The sequence below is a fragment of the Mangifera indica genome, chromosome 6 (assembly GCF_011075055.1).
Source record: "Mangifera indica cultivar Alphonso chromosome 6, CATAS_Mindica_2.1, whole genome shotgun sequence".
Taxonomy (NCBI): domain Eukaryota; kingdom Viridiplantae; phylum Streptophyta; class Magnoliopsida; order Sapindales; family Anacardiaceae; genus Mangifera; species Mangifera indica.
Genome location: NC_058142.1, coordinates 18324181 through 18343326, shown reverse-complemented (window position 1 = coordinate 18343326; position 19146 = coordinate 18324181). Strand labels below are relative to the sequence as shown.

Genomic DNA, 19146 nt, shown 5'->3' with positions numbered 1-19146 from the left:
GTTGTTTATGATGTGACACAAAATTTCTGGTTAACTTTATTCAGTTTACTTGTTTTTTCATTTGACTCGAATTACCTGTCACTAAGTCATCAGCTACTTTGGTTTTCTTGTTAAAGTCTTTGTGTTTATGCTACTTTGTTCAAAGTATTCTCAAGTCACATTCTTGTAATGTTGTCTTTATTTTTTGAGGAAAATCAACATATAAACACTTCTAAAAGGAAAAGGAAATGTGACAAAAGGAAAAAAAAGCAAGAAATAAAGAAAACAAAAGAAAACAAAGGAAAAAGAGGAAAGAAAATAGATAAATAAATAAAGGAATGAAAGAAAAGCAGAAAAGAAAATAGATGGAAAAGAAAAAAAGGGAAAAAGTGAAATAATTAAAAAAAGAGAGAAAAGAAAGGAAGAAGGAAAATAAATAAAAAAAGAAAAAGAAAATAACTGAAACTTTAAATTTAAATTTAAATTTTTTATTTGTAAGCTTTTAATATTTCTATAAATCATGTGTTTAAAAAAAAGAAAAAAAAAGAAAGAAAGGAAAAGAAAAAAACAAAGAAAAATCAAAAGAAAAAGGATAATAATAATAATAAAAAAAAAGAAAGCAAAGAAGGAAGACAAAAAGGAGAGAGAGAGAGAGAGAAAAGAGGAAAAAAAGAAAAGAAAGGAAGAAAGGAAAAGAGAGAAGAAGAAATGGAAGTAAGAAAATAAGCAGAGACTGAATTTTCTTTTTAAGGTTGAATAATAATCATTGCAGAAATCTACATCAAAGCATCAAGAAGGACGACATGTTTTGAATCCATTTTGGAGAAATCTGCCAAGAGAATTGATCCTCAAGGATGAACTCAAAGCAGCAAAATCACTGGAAATTTAGCTTAAGGGGATATGTTGGTATGTGTGACCAAAATACTAGGACCGTGCGGAGTTGTTGTAAAACCAAAGGGAACTACACTTTGTAAAAACTAAAGGGCTTTAGTAATTGTACGAGGGTGCCTAAAAACCCTAGTGAGTAAATACACATATTATTTGTATTTTTATATTATTTATATATTAAATATATTTATAATAATTTTTAAACTTAAAATATATTAAACGTGTTTTTTATGTTATTTTTATATTAAACGTTAATTATACATTATATTTTACGTTTACAGTATTTTTGAATTTTTGATTAAATTTAAAATATAAAATTGTCTCTTACATTTTAATTATTTACAAAAATACCACTTTCATTTGAAAAAACTCAAAAACATTTCTTTTTTAATTCTAAGTCCTAATTTTACGTTTTTCTCCCTTGTAACCTTTACAAAAATTTACTTTGATCTAAAGTTTGAAATTCAAGCTAATTAATTTATTTGATTTTCCCAACAAACTAGAACGTTACTAATTGTATAAAAAATTTTGATTATGTATTATATTATATTAGGTTTAATTATTAATTAAATACTTTACATTTGAGTTGTTATATGACCAAAGGACTATTTCCCACCCAAGGATTATTGTTTTCTCAAGTATCCCCCCTTTAACTTTGAAAATCTCAAATATTCACTTATGAACAGTTAAATTTAACGATAGCAAGAATAAAATTATCATTTTATCTATAATATTAAAAATAAACTAAAATACAATTTCCTTTTCCTCCCCTAAACTTTGAAAACTAAAAGTTTTCCTCTAACTGAAGTTTTCAAAAATGACAGTATCCCCCTAGGGTTTCGTTTCCAAGTCTTCGACACGAAATTCGGCAACATTGCCGACCGTCTATCCCTCATGAAGCTTCCTCTCCCTCTGACGGTATCTTTCCACCCATTTGGATGTCCGTTCGACGTCGATTTTCTTCTAAAAGACTAAAAGCTTCGTCGAGGAAGACGAAGCTCTTCGTCTCTCGTCGTCTTTCAAGCCTCGTTCGACGTGGAGGGAGAGAAAGTTTTGAGAGGGATAAATGACTGGCAACGACGCCAGATTTGGCGTCAAAGATCTGAAAACCCAACCTTAAGGGAAATTTTCATTTTTTTAAAACTTAGGTTAGTGAAAAAATTTAATTTTAAAAGTTTAGGGGGGGTGGGAAGATATAAAATTTTAAGGAGTTAGAGTTTCGTTAAATTTAACTGTTCATAGGTGGATATTTGAGATTTTCAAAGTTAAAAGGGGATACTTGGAAAAATAGCAATCCTTGAAGGGGGGGGGGGGGGGGGGGGGGGGAATAGTCCTTTGGTCTTGTTATATTGATTTTCAATAAAAAACTTGTAAAAAGTACTAAAATTATTATAATATTACCATATTTTTAGAAATATATTATTAATGATGTATCGTGTTAAACTTGCATATACATGTTCCATACTTTTCTCGTATGCAAATTTTAAAGACTTTTTTACAAACGTATTTTTTGTTATTTGTCATATTATACCTATATAATTTAGGTATTATTTTTTTTTTCTGTTATCATATTTACTAACTAAGAGAAAAACTCACAAAAATCTGTAAACATTAGGGCTTGTTTTATTTTCTTTTAATAAAGAAATTCTTAGCCATTCCATATTCTTCCATTTTCTCTTTGAGCATTGCCTTCTCTTGCTTAGGTGTTAGAATTTGTTTTTCATGGTTTTTCGATCTTTCTCACACATAATAACATATTAATTATATATTTAAATTATATAAAAAAATATATACACGTAATAATACTTTTACTATAATATTCTATAAATGTCAAATACAATTTTTCTTTTCATTTTCAACAGATTATTTCCAAAATTAGTGATAAATATTATTGTAAATATAAAAAAAATCAAACTAATTCTCATGTTAAAAGAAGAGAAACTCAAAAACTCTGGGGTAACTTGTACTTTTAAACCTTAGAGGAGGTAGTTGTGAATTGCCCTTGACAAAGCATACTTAGTGGGGCTTCTATTCTTTCCCCCTCGTTTTTTTCCGACTTAGGATTGGAGGAGGGAAAAGAAATGCCAGTGGCGAAGCCACAATCGTCTGATGCCAGGATCATCGCACACGTTGACATGGACTGCTTCTACGTTCAAGGTTCTTCCAATTCTCCCTCTCTTTTGTATTTTTTTTTTAATTTTTTGTATTTAAATGAATATATATTTTAGAAAATCACTGTTTGTTTTGAATTCGAAGAAAATTTAACAAATTCTGGGGAATAAATTTCTTTTCACGAGTAAGATTCTGGAGAAACTTTTGCTCTTAATTGTGTATTTGTAGTTGAATTGAACTATGTTGGTGAACTTTGCTTTGTCGATGGGGAAAAAGAAGGTTTATAGTCTATTTGTAGTTCAATTCGAAGAAAATTTGATGAAATTTTGGCTTTTCATCGTGTACTAGTAGTTGAATTGAAATATATTGGTGAATCGAATTTGATTGACTAGGAAAAAAGAAGGTTAATAGTGTGAAATACTGCTATTGATGGTTGAATTTGATTGATTCTAGAGAAAATTTTTGTTTTTATTAGTAAAATTTTGGAGAAGTTTTGGCATTTTATTGTGTATTTGTAGCTGAATTGAACTATGTTGGTGAACTGAGCTTGATTGATGAGAAAAAAAGAAGGTTAATGGTATGAGATACTGCTATTGATGGTTGAATTTGATGAATTCTAGAGAATTGTTTTGTTTTTATGGGTAAAATTTTGGCATTTCATTGTGTATTTGTAGCTGAATTGAACTATGTTGGTAAGTGTGCTTGATTGACAAGGAAAAAAGAAGGTTAATAGTGTGAATACTGCTATTGATGGTTGAAGTTGATGAATTCTAGAGAATAGTTTTGTTTTTATGAGTAATAATATGGAGAAATTTTGGCTTTTCATTGTGTATAAGTAGTTGAATTGGACTATGTTGGTGAACTGAGCTTTACTGATGTGGAAAAAAGAAGGTTAATAGTGTGAAATACTGCTATTGCTGGTTGACTAATTGGAAAATTAGAACAGTTTTTGAAGCTTTAGGATTATGGATGGTATGAAATCCATCGAAAGTAAAGAGTATCAGAGCCTTGAAACGGTGAAACCTACATTTTCACTTGACTTGCATTAGGTAATTTCTTAAATTAACTGAGGTAGGAATTGCTACTGAGAGTGTTAGTATTGGTACAATACTAGAGGTGAATTAGCTGAGGTAGTATTGGTACATCGAAAGTAAAGAGTATCAGAGCCTTGAAACGGTGAAACCTACATTTTCACTTGACTTGCATTAGGTAATTTGTTAAATTAACTGAGGTAGGAATTGCTACTGAGAGTGTTAGTATTGGTACAATACTAGAGGTGAATTTGTTTTCTTTGGACTCAAATAATGATGATGCACTGAATTTTTTTTTTTTTATAAGAAAAGGCTCTTTCTCTTCACATTTACTTGCATTAGTTATGCTGTAGTTTTGTCTGTTCTGAAAATGTGTTATTTTTCTCAATGCAGTGGAGCAGAGAAAGCAGCCTCATTTGAGGGGTTTACCTACTGCTGTGGTGCAGTACAATGAGTGGAAAGGTGGGGCTCTGATTGCTATTAGCTATGAGGCCCGGAAGTATGGTGTAAAACGGTAAGTCAGTTTTTGTTACTTTCTGAGGATCTTTATTGGTAACAAAGTGCTTCTCAGAAATGCACTAGCTTTAGGTATCTCATGTGTGATTTTCAGTTCAATGAGAGGTGATGAGGCAAAGGAAGCATGCCCACATATTGAGCTAGTCCAAGTCCCTGTAGCTCGTGGTAAAGCTGATCTGAGTACATACCGCAATGCGGGTTCAGAGGTGATGGATTTAAAATAAATTTTGAATGGATTGATAAAATTATTGAAAGTAATGCTATGCTGACTTTTATCAAATTTGCAGGTAGTATCTATTCTTGCAAGGAAGGGTCGTTGTGAAAGGGCTTCTATTGATGAAGTGTATCTTGATCTTACTGATGCTGCAGAAGCTATGCTAGCAGAAACTCCTCCAGAGAGCTTGGAAGTAGTAGATGAGGAAGCTCTTAAATCGCACATATTGGGGCTTGAAAGTGGGGTACAAGATACTGCTTTTGGATTTTCTGTAACATTACATAAATGCTTAGATTATGATGGTTAAATTGAGTGGATAAACTTGATGACAGCTGGATACTGATTGTTATACATATAGTTCAATACAAATGTCTCAAAGCATAATGGTTATAAACCACCAAGCTGTTCATTAATCATTTGAACTCAAACTCTTGCTCTTTTTATAAATTGTTTAGTGACAACTCTACACTCTAGTTGATACTAGTGTACACATATCGACTGTGGTGGGGATTTACCCTCTGCTCAATATCTAAAGATTCAGAATGTTGACCCAGAAACAGTACAGAATAAAAGTTTTTTTTTTTTTAAATTTTACAGTATTTTATATTTTATTGTGTCCCAGGGGCTGGTACAGAGAGAATCACTATTGTTGAACATCTATGATTTTCTAGCACTGGCTGAAATCAACAACTAATGCTCTACATAGATATTAAAGTTTTGGTAGAAATTACTGAAGTCACATTCTCTCTTTTGTCAATGCCACTGAACTTTTTGCTTTAGATCTCACCTACTATGGGGTAGAATTACTCATTAACCCTCATGATTGGCCAGTTTCTTTTCTCTGCTCATCTATAAACTCAACAGAAAATAAAGAAGAGAAATCTATACTTTTCATTTATTTGTTTCTACAACCCCAAGCCCAAGTGTCAAAGACTTGTTTTTTTAATCATTTCCTCTTTTAACTTATCCAAAAAATGTAATTTGGGAACCACAATTCTGTGTATTTTCAGAACAATGCCTTTTTGGAAATTTACAGGGTTTCATTAGATGTGAGACTGCTCATTTTGCAGTTTATTCTTTCTTTATTCCTCTCTTTTTTATTTTTCCTGTCAGCTTTGTACTGCATTTCCTGCAACTCTTATATTGGATCTGGCATTGAGTTCAGGATGGAGTTGATGCCAAATCAATTGTGAGGGAGTGGCTATGTAGAAGTGAGGCTGATCACCGTGATAAATTATTAGCTTGTGGGGCCCTCATTGTTGCAGAGCTTAGGAAGCAGGTTTTGAAGGAGACTGAATTTACGTGTTCTGCTGGTGTTGCTCATAATAAGGTTCTGCAGTCCTTGGTTTGTTTATTTTTTTCTCTGTTATAATGTTGCATAGACATGGTTATCTTTATAACTGTGATTTTATACTGTAGGCTCATGTTTTAAATTGTCTGCAGATGCTAGCCAAACTTGCTAGTTCTATGAATAAACCTGCACAGCAAACTGTCGTGCCCCTTGCTTCTGTGAAAGAACTGCTCAATTTGTTGCCAGTTAAAAAGATGTAGGTTTTTGTGATAGTTACTATTCTTTTCATGTTTATGTTATTGACTACAGGAGTGAGAGGAAGTGCTACTTTTTGTTACATTCCTAGAATGTAAAATGAATTGAAAACATTTTTTTTTTCTTTATGGTTCTTTTGAATTGTATAAAGTAGAGAAGTTGCTGACTTTTATGCTCTTCCAATCTGGATTACATTCTTCCAAATTCAAATTTTCGTTTGCAGGAAACAGCTTGGTGGGAAGTTGGGTACATCCTTACAAAGTGAGCTGGGTGTGAACACTGTTGGTGATCTTTTGAAATTTTCAGAGATTAAGCTGCAAGAACTTTATGGCGTGAATACTGGGTAACTTTCTATTGGAGAACAAAGTCTGTATTTTCAATTGTAGGATCATAAGTGGAGCAATCTTTTCCGCTTTTTGTGAAATAATTTCTGTCTTGTGTAAATGTTTCTTTTTAGTTGACTAAAAGTCAGCTGCTTTTTCCGTTCAGCCAAAGGACTATTTCCCCCCCAAGTTTAAGTTCTATCCCAAAGTCACACTAATGAGGTTTGAAAAACCCAAAATCCCACCCATCCGTTAAAAATCACAGTTATGGTTGGGGGCAAAATAGTCATTTAATAAAAAATTTTAAAAATATAAAGTTTGGTTACATTCTCTCCTTTAGCTTGAAAGCTCACAATTCAACCTCCACCTGAAGTTTGAAAAATCAAAATTTCCCCTCTAAGGTTTGCAAATCATGGTCAGAGTTGTTAGAGATGGTTGTCTCTGATGGCGTTGACTCTCTTTCCGGGCTCAACTGTCCCTTCCGATCACTTCCCAACCTCTTCGTTGGGGGAAATAACCTACGCCGGTGGCTGGAAAGTGATCGGCAGGGAGAGTTTAGCCTAGAGGGAGAGTCAACGCCACCGGAGACGACCATTTCTGATGACTCCAACCATGATTTGCAAACCCTAGGGGGGAAATTTTGATTTTTCAAACTTCAGGTGGGGGGAATTGTGAGATTTTCAAGCTAAGTGGGGCCAAATATAATAAAACTTTAGTTTTTTTTGTTAAAAGACAGTTTTATCCTTAATCTTAATTGAGATTTTTAATGTATGAGTGAGATTTTGGATTTTTCAAACTTCACAGGTGTGTCTTTAGGATAACACTTAAACTTGGGCGGGAAATAGTCCTTTGGCCTTTTCCGTTATATGTCATATTATTTTAGTTTTGATGATACTTTATTTTTTCTTAAAATTTTATGAGAGTTTAAGTTAAATTTTCTTTTTGTTCAAGTTTTAACAGTATTATTAGGTCCTTTTCCTAAGATCTTGAGTTTTGAGGGTTAATGATATTTCAATATGTTGTCAAAAAGTATAATTAATTTAAAGATCTTGTCCTCTAGCCCTAAAAATTCTCTCATCTTATTATTTAAATTAATAAATTGGGCTAGTGGGAACTCTTTTTGTGTCCATGCATAGTTTGATTTAATTTGGCTACTCCATGTGGGGGCCATTTTATAGTTTAAATATACAGTTGAACCCTTTGCTATAAACTTAATATGTGGGACTAATGGTTCCTCAATATTCTTTCTCTTTTCTTCTCTTTAATTGTTTTCAGATCCTTAGTTTTGGGTTAAATCCCAAGACTTTAAGCATTGGTAGCTATTTTTGCGCTTATAGTCATGATTTTTTTTTTTTAAATTTTCTATTTCTAATGTGCACTCCAGTACTTGGTTATGGAATATTGCAAGAGGAATCAGCGGCGAAGAAGTACAGGCACGCCTTCTCCCCAAAAGCCATGGCTCTGGGAAGTCATTTCCTGGTCCTCGGGCTTTAAAGACAGTTGCTTCTGTAAGAATTTCTTTCTTAACCAAATGAATTGTTCTTATGAATTATGGTGTACATAAGTAGATGGGTGCATTCAAGTTTAGGTTGTAGGATCATGCCATTTCATGCAGTCATTTAGTAGTAAAAGATGTTTTTATTTGGGGTAAATCTTTTCTAAAAGAATGAATGTAATATAATATTTTAATGTGTGAGCTTGTATCAAGTGCATTGTTATGCACCTAATGGTGGGAGATGGTGCGTTATCATTTATTTCGAAATGTTTGGTGTCCAATTTTGAATTTGGTGAAAGGTTGGAGAAATTTTTAAGTATAACAAAGGAAATGAATATATATGTATAGTTCTGTCTATGCAAAAAGATTGGTGAAACAAGTTTCTTTTTTTTTTGTCTTTTCACTAGGTTTCACATGGAATTTTGAAAATGTGGGTTGCAATTAAATTCCTCTCAATTGTTATCCCATGATACTTCTCTTTAGGTTCAACACTGGCTCAATCAACTCTCTGACGAACTAAGTGAACGACTTTGCTCTGATTTGGAGCAAAACAAGCGCATTGCACGCACGCTTACACTGCATGCTAGTGCATTCAGGGTAACATGTCCTTCCTGATCAACATTTTAATTGATTTTGTCTACCACAGCTTCCTTCAGAAAGTCCATCAAACTGTTGGTAAATTACATTTATAAAACTTATTGTATGTCTCTGTCCTGATTTTTAGTTCTCCTGCAGTCAGGTGATACAGATTCTCATAAAAAGTTCCCTTCAAAGTCTTGCCCTTTAAGGTATGGGACTGCCAAGATTCAAGAAGATTCCTTTAACCTATTTCAAGCTGGATTACGTGAATATTTAGGCTCATATGGAGTTAAAACTCAAGGAAGTCATTACAATGGATGGGGAATAACAGCTCTTTCTCTTTCAGCAAGTAAAATTGTTCCTACATTGTCTGTAAGTGCTATAAGTACAATATTAATTTATCTGTAATATATCATAGGGCCTTCATGTTTCCTTAAAATCATTATGATTTGTGGTACTTTGCTGTCCAATTGTTACCAATAGGAGTCTATTCTCAGTATCCGAAATGGTTGGAAGTTGTGTATCATGACATTTAGAGAGATTATCATATATGATAATGTTTTGCTGCCTTTCCCATTTCTTTTCAGTTTAGTCTTTCCATAAGAATGTGAGTCCACTGTCTGATTAGTGGTTGCCTACTGGTAGGTGATTCTCATTGTGGAATATTTACTTAGAATTTTTGAAATAAAGTCCAATTTAATCTCTTCTAAAATTTGTTTATTGACATATCTACTGATGTAAATAGAACTTTGATTGATTAACGTGTATTATACTTGAATATCTTTGATAATAGTTTTGACACATTGTATCTTGTTGTGAAAATGCCTCTGATAGGGAACATGTTCAATCACGAAATATTTCCATGGCCAAGATGCATCTAATTCTTCTTTAAAGCAATCGCCAGCTACCTTTACTGAAAATACTACATTGTTGTCGCCTTCAGGTCTTTTTACATGACTGTCATTTTTATGTCATTTTTTGTTGAATTCCTAATAAGTTGTTTTCGTTCAGGGAGTGAAAGCTATTCCGAACTGAATCCGACTGAGCCACAAGACGAGTTCCCTAGTGAAGAAGTACCTCTGAAACTTTCTGTGGCCGGTTTGGGTCAACAAGTAGAGAGAACAGATGCATACAAAGAACAGGTTTCAAACATGAGCATCATTTTTAAGAATAACTTGCTTCTATGATTGTTAATATGTTGTTATGGGAAGTCTAATCTTATCAACGCTCTTCAGTCTCATATACAACTATTAGTTGGATTTGGTAAAATTTTTATTAACTTATATGCTGGTTGGAGGGCCTGCTTGATTCTATTGAAGGTCAAATCAAAAGTGACCTGGACAAAAGTTTGGTGCATAATCTATACATTTCACTGTATTAATCCAATATTTTGTCCCGATAAATATTTAAAAAGAATACCCACGTCGTACTTGTCATCAGGATATGAAGCTTGAGACTATCATTAAAAAAAAAGGCAGGACAAAAGAAATAAAGTTCAAGGAACCACAGTAAGTTCATCATTCTTATTATTTGATTCTAATGTGAGATTATTGTCCTTGTAGGATCAATCTTGCTGCATTATACAGCAGGCATCTTGTAGCTTCACCCCAGAAATTTCACCATCTTCTTGCTCTGGTGGTAACTTATTTACCATTGCTCATAACTCTTCCACTAATCTTGATAGATTTTAGTTTCATTGTAATTAACATCAACTGCTCATTCAGGAACTGAAAGCTGTTCAGGACTGAACCAAAGTAAGCAACAGAGGGATCAGGCTCATTCTGATGACTCCAGGACTAAACCTGTCATGACTAATTTGAAGCGGCAGGAACAAAATAGAAATCAATTGAAAGACAAGGTTCAACTGGTTTCTTCTGTTTTATCTATGTTTATTGCTATTTATTGTATCAAACTGCAATTATGTGTCTACTACCGAGTAAAGTTTTGTGTTCAATTATTCCTTTCAGAATATGGAATGTTTTTAGCAATTAGTTGTGGCATTTGTGCCAAGTTGAATTTTGGATAAAACAAAGGCAATTAAACATGTGGAATTTGAATGATAGATCTTTGGATATCTGCCATTGAAAATTTATAAGAGTTAATAAAATTTTGAGTATTATTATTGACGGAAATTTGATGAATTTGCGGAAATTCCAGATGGACAAAATGTTGTTCTTACTAATAGCTTTTATGAACAAATCCTACTTGTAGGCAAGAGGAATAACAATAGTATTGATGCTGAGAATTTTTGGCCCTTTTGTTGTGATGCATTTGTGAGTCCAAATTAAATGTTAAAAGTTATGTATATGTAGCTGTTAAGACTCATTTAGGTGGGAAGTGGGCAGTTATGAAATGAGGGAGTTGACAGTTATGAAATGGCCGGGGTTGTTATTAAAAAGGGAGGAAAAGAGAGGGATTGGGGAAGGAGAGGGGAGAAAAAGTGAGTTTTGTTTTAGTAGCCTTCGATTGATTGACGGAGGGAGCTGGCCTCTCAAAGGCTAGTGTAAGTGGAGAGAGTCTAGCTTTTTGAATGGCTAGAAAATTTAGAAATAGATTCTGGCTTCTCAATAGCCAAAAAGGGGAAAATTGTTGATTTTCATTCTCCTTTTTGTTACTATTTTGTGTATAAAGGAATAGCCATTCTGATCGATTATAAAACTGGTTGAATTAATGCAAATTCATTGTCTATTTTTACCTATTTTTGCTTACAATATTTTCTTCTAAAAATTTGTTTGCATGTTATTTGCCTTGTTCCTAACAATTGGTAATAGTTGTCTGTAGAGTTTGTCGGGTTCCTAAGAGTAGCCTGGTTTACATGTTACAAATAAACTAGAAAATGAGAAGGAATTTCTTGTTGTTTTATCGGTTATGGTGTGTTAGGGAACTTCTTCAATCTTGGATTTCTTTAAGAGCCAGAGTCTTTGCTCATCATGGAAGCAGGAGCATGTTGAATCTTCTCAAAATGCTAATGCTACAGCTTCCATAGGTATACGATTCCACTTCTAGGTAATATTTCGATGTTCTTTTTTCATTTTCAGGTGCTTAATTGGTGTTGTTTTCAATTCACAGGTGATTACTATTCAGTATCGATGCAAGTTCAGGAGCCAATGGAGAATTTTTTACCGGAGACTGCAACAAACAGTGGCAGATCTAGCTCAGATCAAATTCAACAAACAAGTGAAGCATGGAATTACAGGATTGAAGAGATTGACCCCACTGTGATCGAAGAATTACCCCCACAAATCCAAGATGAAATCCGAGCCTGGCTTCGGCCACATAAGCGACCAAATATGGTAAAACGAAGTTCTTCCATTGCTGATTATTTCTTACCATCCAAAAACAGATAGGAGAATCCCAAATGATATCCATGTTCTCTCTCAAAAACTTATATGGAGCTGCATCTGTATCTGTAAAATGTTCTTTCATTCTTAAATTGCGCTACACACTAATTTGTAAGAGAATGATACAGAACATGCATGACAGTAGAATGAAAATAAAATAAAGTCAGTTTTGTGGCTTATTGCTTTCATAGGCTGCTCCAGTGCCTGTAAATTTATGGATATTGTAGGTTAAGGGTGAATTAGATTTGCTTGATATCATGCTATATGTATATTTGGGTCAAATTTTTGTGATATAAGTGGAGGTGGATTTCAACCGAGCTAGTTTATTAGTGATTCTTCACTAGAGCTTTTCATGTTTGGCAATTCTTCTCCTTCTCGAGATTTTTTAATTTTACCTTGTTTGGTGACATGTCTTATATTTGACATCACTATTTATCATTAAACCTGACTTAAACTTGTTAAACTCGATCTTGAAATTCCGAATTCAATCAAAACTTGAGTAAGATTTTATTCAGGTTTTGGCTCAAATCTATCTCTAGATATAAGATTGAATAGTAATATCTTTTGCACTACTGAATGGAGAGTGAGTAATGCTAATAGATTAATATATTATTATGTTATTAAATGATTTTAAATTAAAAATAAAGTAAATAATTAGATGATTTAAATCATATAGTAACATATCAATTTTAATTTTTTCTAGATTTAATTTGAATAGTTTGAGTTTGAATTATAATTTGAATCGAATTAATAGAATTAGAGTTAACTATTAGCTTTGTATGATAAATGAGTTGCAAATTTGCCTGTACTGTTATGACAAAACTTCTAGAAAATGAAGAATAAATTTCTTTCAACATCAATTATTTATTTAGTTGAATAGATTTAAAAAACAAAATTAGGTGTGGAGGAATTCTAAAGGGCACCGAATTATTTGAAGAATGTGATAACAATTAATTGACTAACAAGCCCACAACGAGGTTGGTATGGCCAATCAATATTGACTTTTCCGTTTCCTGGTTCCACATTTGTCAGTTAGGCCGTGTTTCTTATTCAACGGTCAATATTCAACGTCAACTTCCTTTATTGCAGGAATTTTTCTCGACCCTCTATCTATGGCCGGAAAAAAATCCCACCCCTATAGTTTATAAATTAACAACACCACCCTTCTTCTTGTTAGTTTTAACTTTCAATTGTGAAAATTAGGAGTGTCATCTTCAATTTGTCAAGGCAAGAGTTCGCAAAATAACAATATCATCACTTGCTTTGTTAATTTTAATGTCTAATTTTGAATATTAGGAATATTATTTTAGGAATGTCATCTTCAGTTGAAGTTTAACTTTCATTTATTATATCTATTTTCTAATTCAAGAAACATAAAAAATAGATTGAATTTTAAGGGTTATATAAAAAAAAAAAAAACAATAATACTTTATATACAAATGGTTGAGTACAAATATGTATAATAAATTGATATATTATTATGTGAATGAGTGATTTTAAATAAAAATATAGTTAAAAATTAAATTATCTAATATCATGATAAAATATCAGTTTGTTTATATTTATTAGTATCTATTCAGACTTGAACATGGATCAAATGGAGTTTGAATATCTCTTGATTTGAGTTTAGATTAAATAAAGATATAATGACTTAAGTTCGTTTTGAGTTTGTCTAACTAAAATTAAAACTAGTTTAAATTTAACTTAATCCTTAAATCTCAATTCAAGTTTATGACTTGAATCGTTTGTCACATGTTGATAACAAATTTTATCTAATAATAAACAAAAACAATATTGTTCTAACAATTTTTTATTTGACTCCAAACAAGTTACGAGTTATGCTTGAATTGACTTGATCTATCTGCCTGACTCATAAGCCAAATTGAATTGAACTGTTTCTAGATAGAGTTCAACCCAATTTTGAAAACAAGTCAACCATCTTGGCTCGAGCTTGACCTAAAAGAATTTGATTTAAATCAAATTAAGCTAAGTTGGCCTTCAAACTTGAACCAACTTAGTATTGGTTTAGTTATACCATTTTTGTACGTATATAAAATATGAGTAGTGTTATGTACACAAATAATATACGTAATTTTATACATAAATAATGACATATTACTATGTGATTGAATAATTTTAAATTAAAGATAAAATAAAATTCAATGATATGATGATATGTTATTGTTTGTATATATAATTTTATTGATGAAGAGTATATTATTGATACAATAATGAAAGCCATCTAAAGTTAACACAATAAAGGGTGATATTGTTATCTTTTGAAACTAGGAGGGTTTGATTTTACTCTATCATAGATAGGAGTTGACATAAAATTTGCCCTTGCTCTATACTCATCAAAAACGTTTACGTGACTGACCTCTACAAATACCAGCCAGCTCATTTCTCTCTCTCTTTATGCTTGCTTCATCTTCTCACTATGGCGGAATCCTTTCTATTCAGCTTTTCAACGAACCTTTTGATCAAACTAAGCTCCCTTGTCTCCAAAGAACAGAGCTTGTCTTCGGGCACTCTCGAACCCGACTTGCGAAAGCTCGAAGCAACTTTGTCCACCATCAAAGCTGTGCTTCTGGATGCCGAGGAAAAGCAGGCGCATAACCAAGAGATCCGCTTCTGGCTCTGGAAGCTCAAATATGTCCTTTACGATGCGGAGGATGTGTTGGATGAATTCGAATGCGAAGCTTCGAGGAGACAAGTGGAGAAGCCAAAGGTAACCTCCTTCTTCTCAAACTTTCAATTCAAAATGAGTCCTAAAATTAAGGAGATTAGGAAGAGACTAGATGAGGTTGAAGGAAGCATGTCGAAATTTAATCTTAGCGAGCGTACCGACGTCAGACGAGTCTTTTCCAGGAGCTCGTTTGAGGATAATGTTTTTGGTAGGGAAGGTGATAAAGAAAATATTGTAAACCTTCTGATGCAACCAGGCGAGATGGAAAGCTTCTCAGTCATTCCTATAGTTGGGATTCGAGGTATTGGGAAAAGAACGCTCGCAAAAATGGTGTATAATGATGAAAGGGTGGATAAAAACTTCGAATTGAAGATGTGGGTGTGTGCATCTGATGAGTTTGAAGTTAGTAAATTGATGAAAGAAGTTTCTACTTCTGCAAATGGGAAGAAGCTTTTCATGGTCTTGAATGATGTGGGGTCTGAGAGTCTTGTTCATTGGAATGATTTGAGAGAGATATTGATGGATTGTGCTAGGGGAAGCAAAATTGTGGTTACTACGAATAGTAACCAAGTTGCCTTGACAATGGGCACTGTTCCTGCTTATGTCTTGAAAGGTCTTTCTCATGAGGATTCTATGTTGTTGTTTGTGAAACGGGCGTTCAGAGATGGCGTGGAGAAAAACTATCCAAATCTCATTAAAATTGGAGACGAAATTGTGAAGAATTGTGGGGGGATTCCTTTGGTAGTGAAGACTTTGGGTAGCGTACTTTATCAGAATACATACAAGCACGAATGGATGCTCATAAAGGATAGTCAGGAATTAAGGCTACTAGAACGAGGGACAGGCGACATCCTGCCAACGTTGAAGTTGTGTTACGATCATCTGCCGTGTCACTTGCAACGATGTTTTGCTTATTGTTCATTGTTTCCAAAGGGTTATCGTTTTACCAGTGATTATCTGGTTCATTACTGGATGGCACTTGGTTTTCTTGCATCTTCTAATGAAACGGAAGAGTTGGAAGATGTTGGGTTGAGATACTTGAAGGAATTATTTTCAAGGTGTTTGTTTCAGGATATTGAAGATAACGGTTATTGCTTTACCTTTAAAATGCATGATGTTGTCCATGATCTTGCAACCTCTGTGACCCCAAGAGAGTGTTCAAGGGATAGTTTGGCTCCCAAGCATATCGCCCAAATTGTTCGACATTTCTCCTTTGTTGACATTCAACATTCTGAGAAGGTTGCAGAGCTCTTGAAGAACTTAAGAGCTACTCGTACCATTCTTTTTCCAAGTTTGCAGTCCAAGAATGTTACTCAATCCTTTGTCAGTAGTTGCGTATCGAATTCTAGGTATCTCCGGATGTTGTGCTTAAATGGTCTTCGATTTGAGGAGCTGCCAGATTCTGTCTCTTCAGTGAAACATTTGAGATTTCTTGATTTATGTTCGAACTCTGTTATTGAGGAGCTTCCAGAGTCAATTTCAAAGCTTTATATGCTGCAAACTTTGAGACTTTGTGGGTGTTCAGGGCTGAAGAAGTTACCCAGCAATATGCAGAACATGATTAACCTCAAATATCTGGAAATCACTACGAAAGAGAGACGTCTACCACAAAATGGAATTGAATGTTTGAGTTCTCTTCGACATTTGCACTTAAGTGACTGCCACCATCTGGTAACTTTGCCTGACAAAATGCAGAGTCTCAGCAGCCTCAATACATTGATTCTGCAGGGTTGTTACAGCTTGATCTCACTCCCTTGCAGTATAAAACATCTAAAGAGATTGGAGAAGCTGGTTATATACAATTGCCCGGAGCTTAATCTGAAGATGGACTTACAAGACAAGGAAGAAGAACATTGCCTGAATGTTAAAGTGTTCATGATTAATGGATTGCTGGAGCTAGTGGATTTGCCCCAATTGATTCTTCAAGGCTCTGCAAAAACTTTAGAGTACATGAAGATTGAAGCATGTCCAAGTCTGAAAGCACTACCAGAATGGCTTGCAAATCTCACAGCACTGCAGAAACTTGAATTTGGAAGTTGTCCAGAATTGTCATGTCTGCCAAATGGGATGAACAAACTCACTTCCCTTAAAGAACTGAAGATACAGAATTCTCCTATTCTAAGTGAAAGCTGCAGACAGAATTGGAAAAAAATTTCTCATGTTAAGGAGATTCATCTTGACTCTGCAATTGCTTCATCAAAACTCTACAATTACTTAATTAATGAATAAAGAGGTATGTATAAATCTCCCTGCTTGTTTTTATTATTATTAGCCTGGAAAATTGTTGTTATTGCCGCCAGAAGAAATTAGAACTTTCTGCTATCTTGAATTGCTTGTGTTGTTAAACTACTTGTAACTGTATTCAGGATTCTGTCAGTTAAAGAACCATTAATGAATTGTTTCATCTGTTTCTATTCAGATTCGTTCTTGTTAATTATTTTCAGTTTTATCTCCTTTAATTTTTATTTTATATCTTGATTCATGTTAATCATCTTTGCCCTAAATAATGCTTTATAACTATTTCCAATCTATCAATTCAAATATGGTATTGGGCCAATTCATTGAGTTTTAAGCAACTTTGAGCAAGCTGATTTGATGGCCCTGCTTGGTTACAATTTAGCTCATCCTCCATTCAGGTTGGATTTGATGAGGGCTAAACTTGAACAAGGGTGAGCTTGTGATTAGTTTGAATCTAAAAGGTCTATTTCAAGATTAAAGAATCGAAAAGTCAAACTTAGTTGAAAAATAATTTATTTTTAGATTTGATTAAAGTCAACTCAAACTTGAATGTTTGAATTGACTCAAACTTAGTTTGTTTATGGAAAAAAAGTCAATCTTAACTTGAACTCGCCCGTCTTTAATTAATTGAGTTGGTGCGTGAATGGTATTGAAGAAACCATGCTTGGCACTTGATAAGAAGGAAAAAAAAAAAAAATGACTCTGCGTTAAATGGCTACTCACATTTGACATATTCCATTATTTTAAGTTATCAAACCCCACACAAAATATTCCTTCAATTCATCTTTTGACTGACTCTGAAGGCTTGAACTTGTTTAAAAAACGACAACAGCAGGTGAGCGTTCATGCTTATCTATTTCAAAGAAACGACAACTGGGGGTTCGGTGTAATCCAGTTTTTCTCAGTGGTTCATGGCATCTTGGCACGTTCTCAGAGTTATTGCATAAAAAATTGAGTCAGCTTAGGAAATAATTCAAATTTAACGAACCCCTTTCTGTTTCTTTCTGAGACATCTCATCCTATAAATTCTAGGTGTGAATCTTAGCTTTGCTGACTCCACAGATATTCTCGATCGCCTTCATGCTGGAGCTTTTCTTTTAGAAAAGAAACAGGTTAAGTCTTGGCCGGTATCCTTTTCATGATTACTTTTATTATTAGCAATCAACTTCAATAATAAATCGAAATCGCAGAAGTTTTGGGTTGATAAGATGACCACTGCCAGCGCATTCGAGTTGTATGCAAAGGATCTCTCTATCGCTTTGGCAACTGATCCAGCTTCTGTGAATTGAACTTCCATGGAAGACATTGAGTATGTAATATATAAATTTTGTTAATTTTACTTGAAAGGAAGGTTACTAATGGCATGTACAGTGGTGTTCAAGTTGAGGTGGCTGAGTTTTTGGATATACCTTCGCTTAGGGTGGCGAAGGATTTCCCTACAGAAATGCTGACCCCAAGGATTACTTATAAAGTTTCATCTATCTTTGGGCTGGGTTGGACTTACAACAGATTCGAACTTTGCCGAATTATTCAATACAAGCAAGATCAACGGAATTCGATCTGAACTCTCAACACAAATAAAAAGTGAGCTATATTTATTTTAAGATAATCCGGAATAAAGGAAATAGAGATAAAACAAACAAACAGTAGCTTGGAAATCGTTCAAAAGCGTTATTCAATGCTAGCAAGATATACTGAATTATATGTTCCCCTTGAAGTTCCATGAAAGTATAAACACAACATACAATCCAAGAACACAAATAAAAAAAGCATCACAATAAGCAGGAAACGGAGCTGAACTTCTTGGCTTGCAGGGCCCCCGTAGAATTTCTTAGAATGTGCAACAGTGCACAACATAACAAGAAAAAGGGTTATTTTAGATATTAGGAAACAAAAATTAAAATAAACAGAACTCCTTACACAGTAAAAAATAGCAGTTATTGCGGGGGCTGATTATTTAATCCTAGCTCAAGTTGAAATCAAATCTTTAATATTTAATTTGAGTTTAAGCTTATTCGAGTTAGTATACAGTCTTATTGGAGTTCTCTACAAAATGAACAATAGTATCGAATAAACAAACAATTTAATCTCAATCTGAATTGTTGAAATAGAACTTTAACTCGAATTGTGTGTGCCTTACAGACACAAATACGTGTGTGAAAAATTAAAAAATGGGAGGAAATTTGCACAAGCCTGGT

General features: G+C 33.6%; 2 protein-coding genes across 3 annotated transcripts; both read left to right on the top strand.

The window, feature by feature from the left end:
• The first annotated feature begins 2860 nt into the window (after positions 1–2860).
• On the top strand, positions 2861–12212 carry LOC123219216 (DNA polymerase eta). 2 transcript variants are annotated; one of them, XM_044641026.1, is made up of 16 exons: positions 2861–3024; positions 4404–4524; positions 4621–4732; positions 4814–4984; positions 5906–6070; positions 6184–6287; positions 6510–6629; positions 7994–8117; positions 8588–8701; positions 8840–9055; positions 9518–9626; positions 9695–9825; positions 10246–10318; positions 10408–10541; positions 11564–11669; positions 11753–12212. In XM_044641026.1, exons 1-16 carry the CDS (start codon positions 2949–2951, stop codon positions 12028–12030), a joined length of 2154 nt encoding a protein of 717 aa, XP_044496961.1. In that variant the 5' UTR covers positions 2861–2948; the 3' UTR covers positions 12031–12212. The 2 variants fall into 2 exon arrangements, with proteins under 2 accessions (XP_044496961.1, XP_044496960.1); XM_044641025.1 differs by having other exon boundaries at positions 10246–10321.
• A 2249-nt stretch (positions 12213–14461) lies between these two features.
• On the top strand, positions 14462–16939 carry LOC123219755 (putative disease resistance protein RGA3). The gene has a single exon (XM_044641736.1). It carries the CDS (start codon positions 14462–14464, stop codon positions 16937–16939), a length of 2478 nt encoding a protein of 825 aa, XP_044497671.1.
• Positions 16940–19146: the final 2207 nt, after the last annotated feature.

Bases quoted from the DNA above. Each gene is read 5' to 3' on its own strand.
- LOC123219755 (XM_044641736.1), top strand. From the start codon at position 14,462: ATGGCGGAATCCTTTCTATTCAGCTTTTCAACGAACCTTTTGATCAAA.
- LOC123219216 (XM_044641025.1), top strand. From the start codon at position 2,949: ATGCCAGTGGCGAAGCCACAATCGTCTGATGCCAGGATCATCGCACAC. The intron at 8,118-8,587 runs GTAAGAATTTCT...ACTTCTCTTTAG, and splicing joins CTTTAAAGACAGTTGCTTCT to GTTCAACACTGGCTCAATCA. The intron at 9,826-10,245 runs GTTTCAAACATG...TTGTCCTTGTAG, and splicing joins CAGATGCATACAAAGAACAG to GATCAATCTTGCTGCATTAT.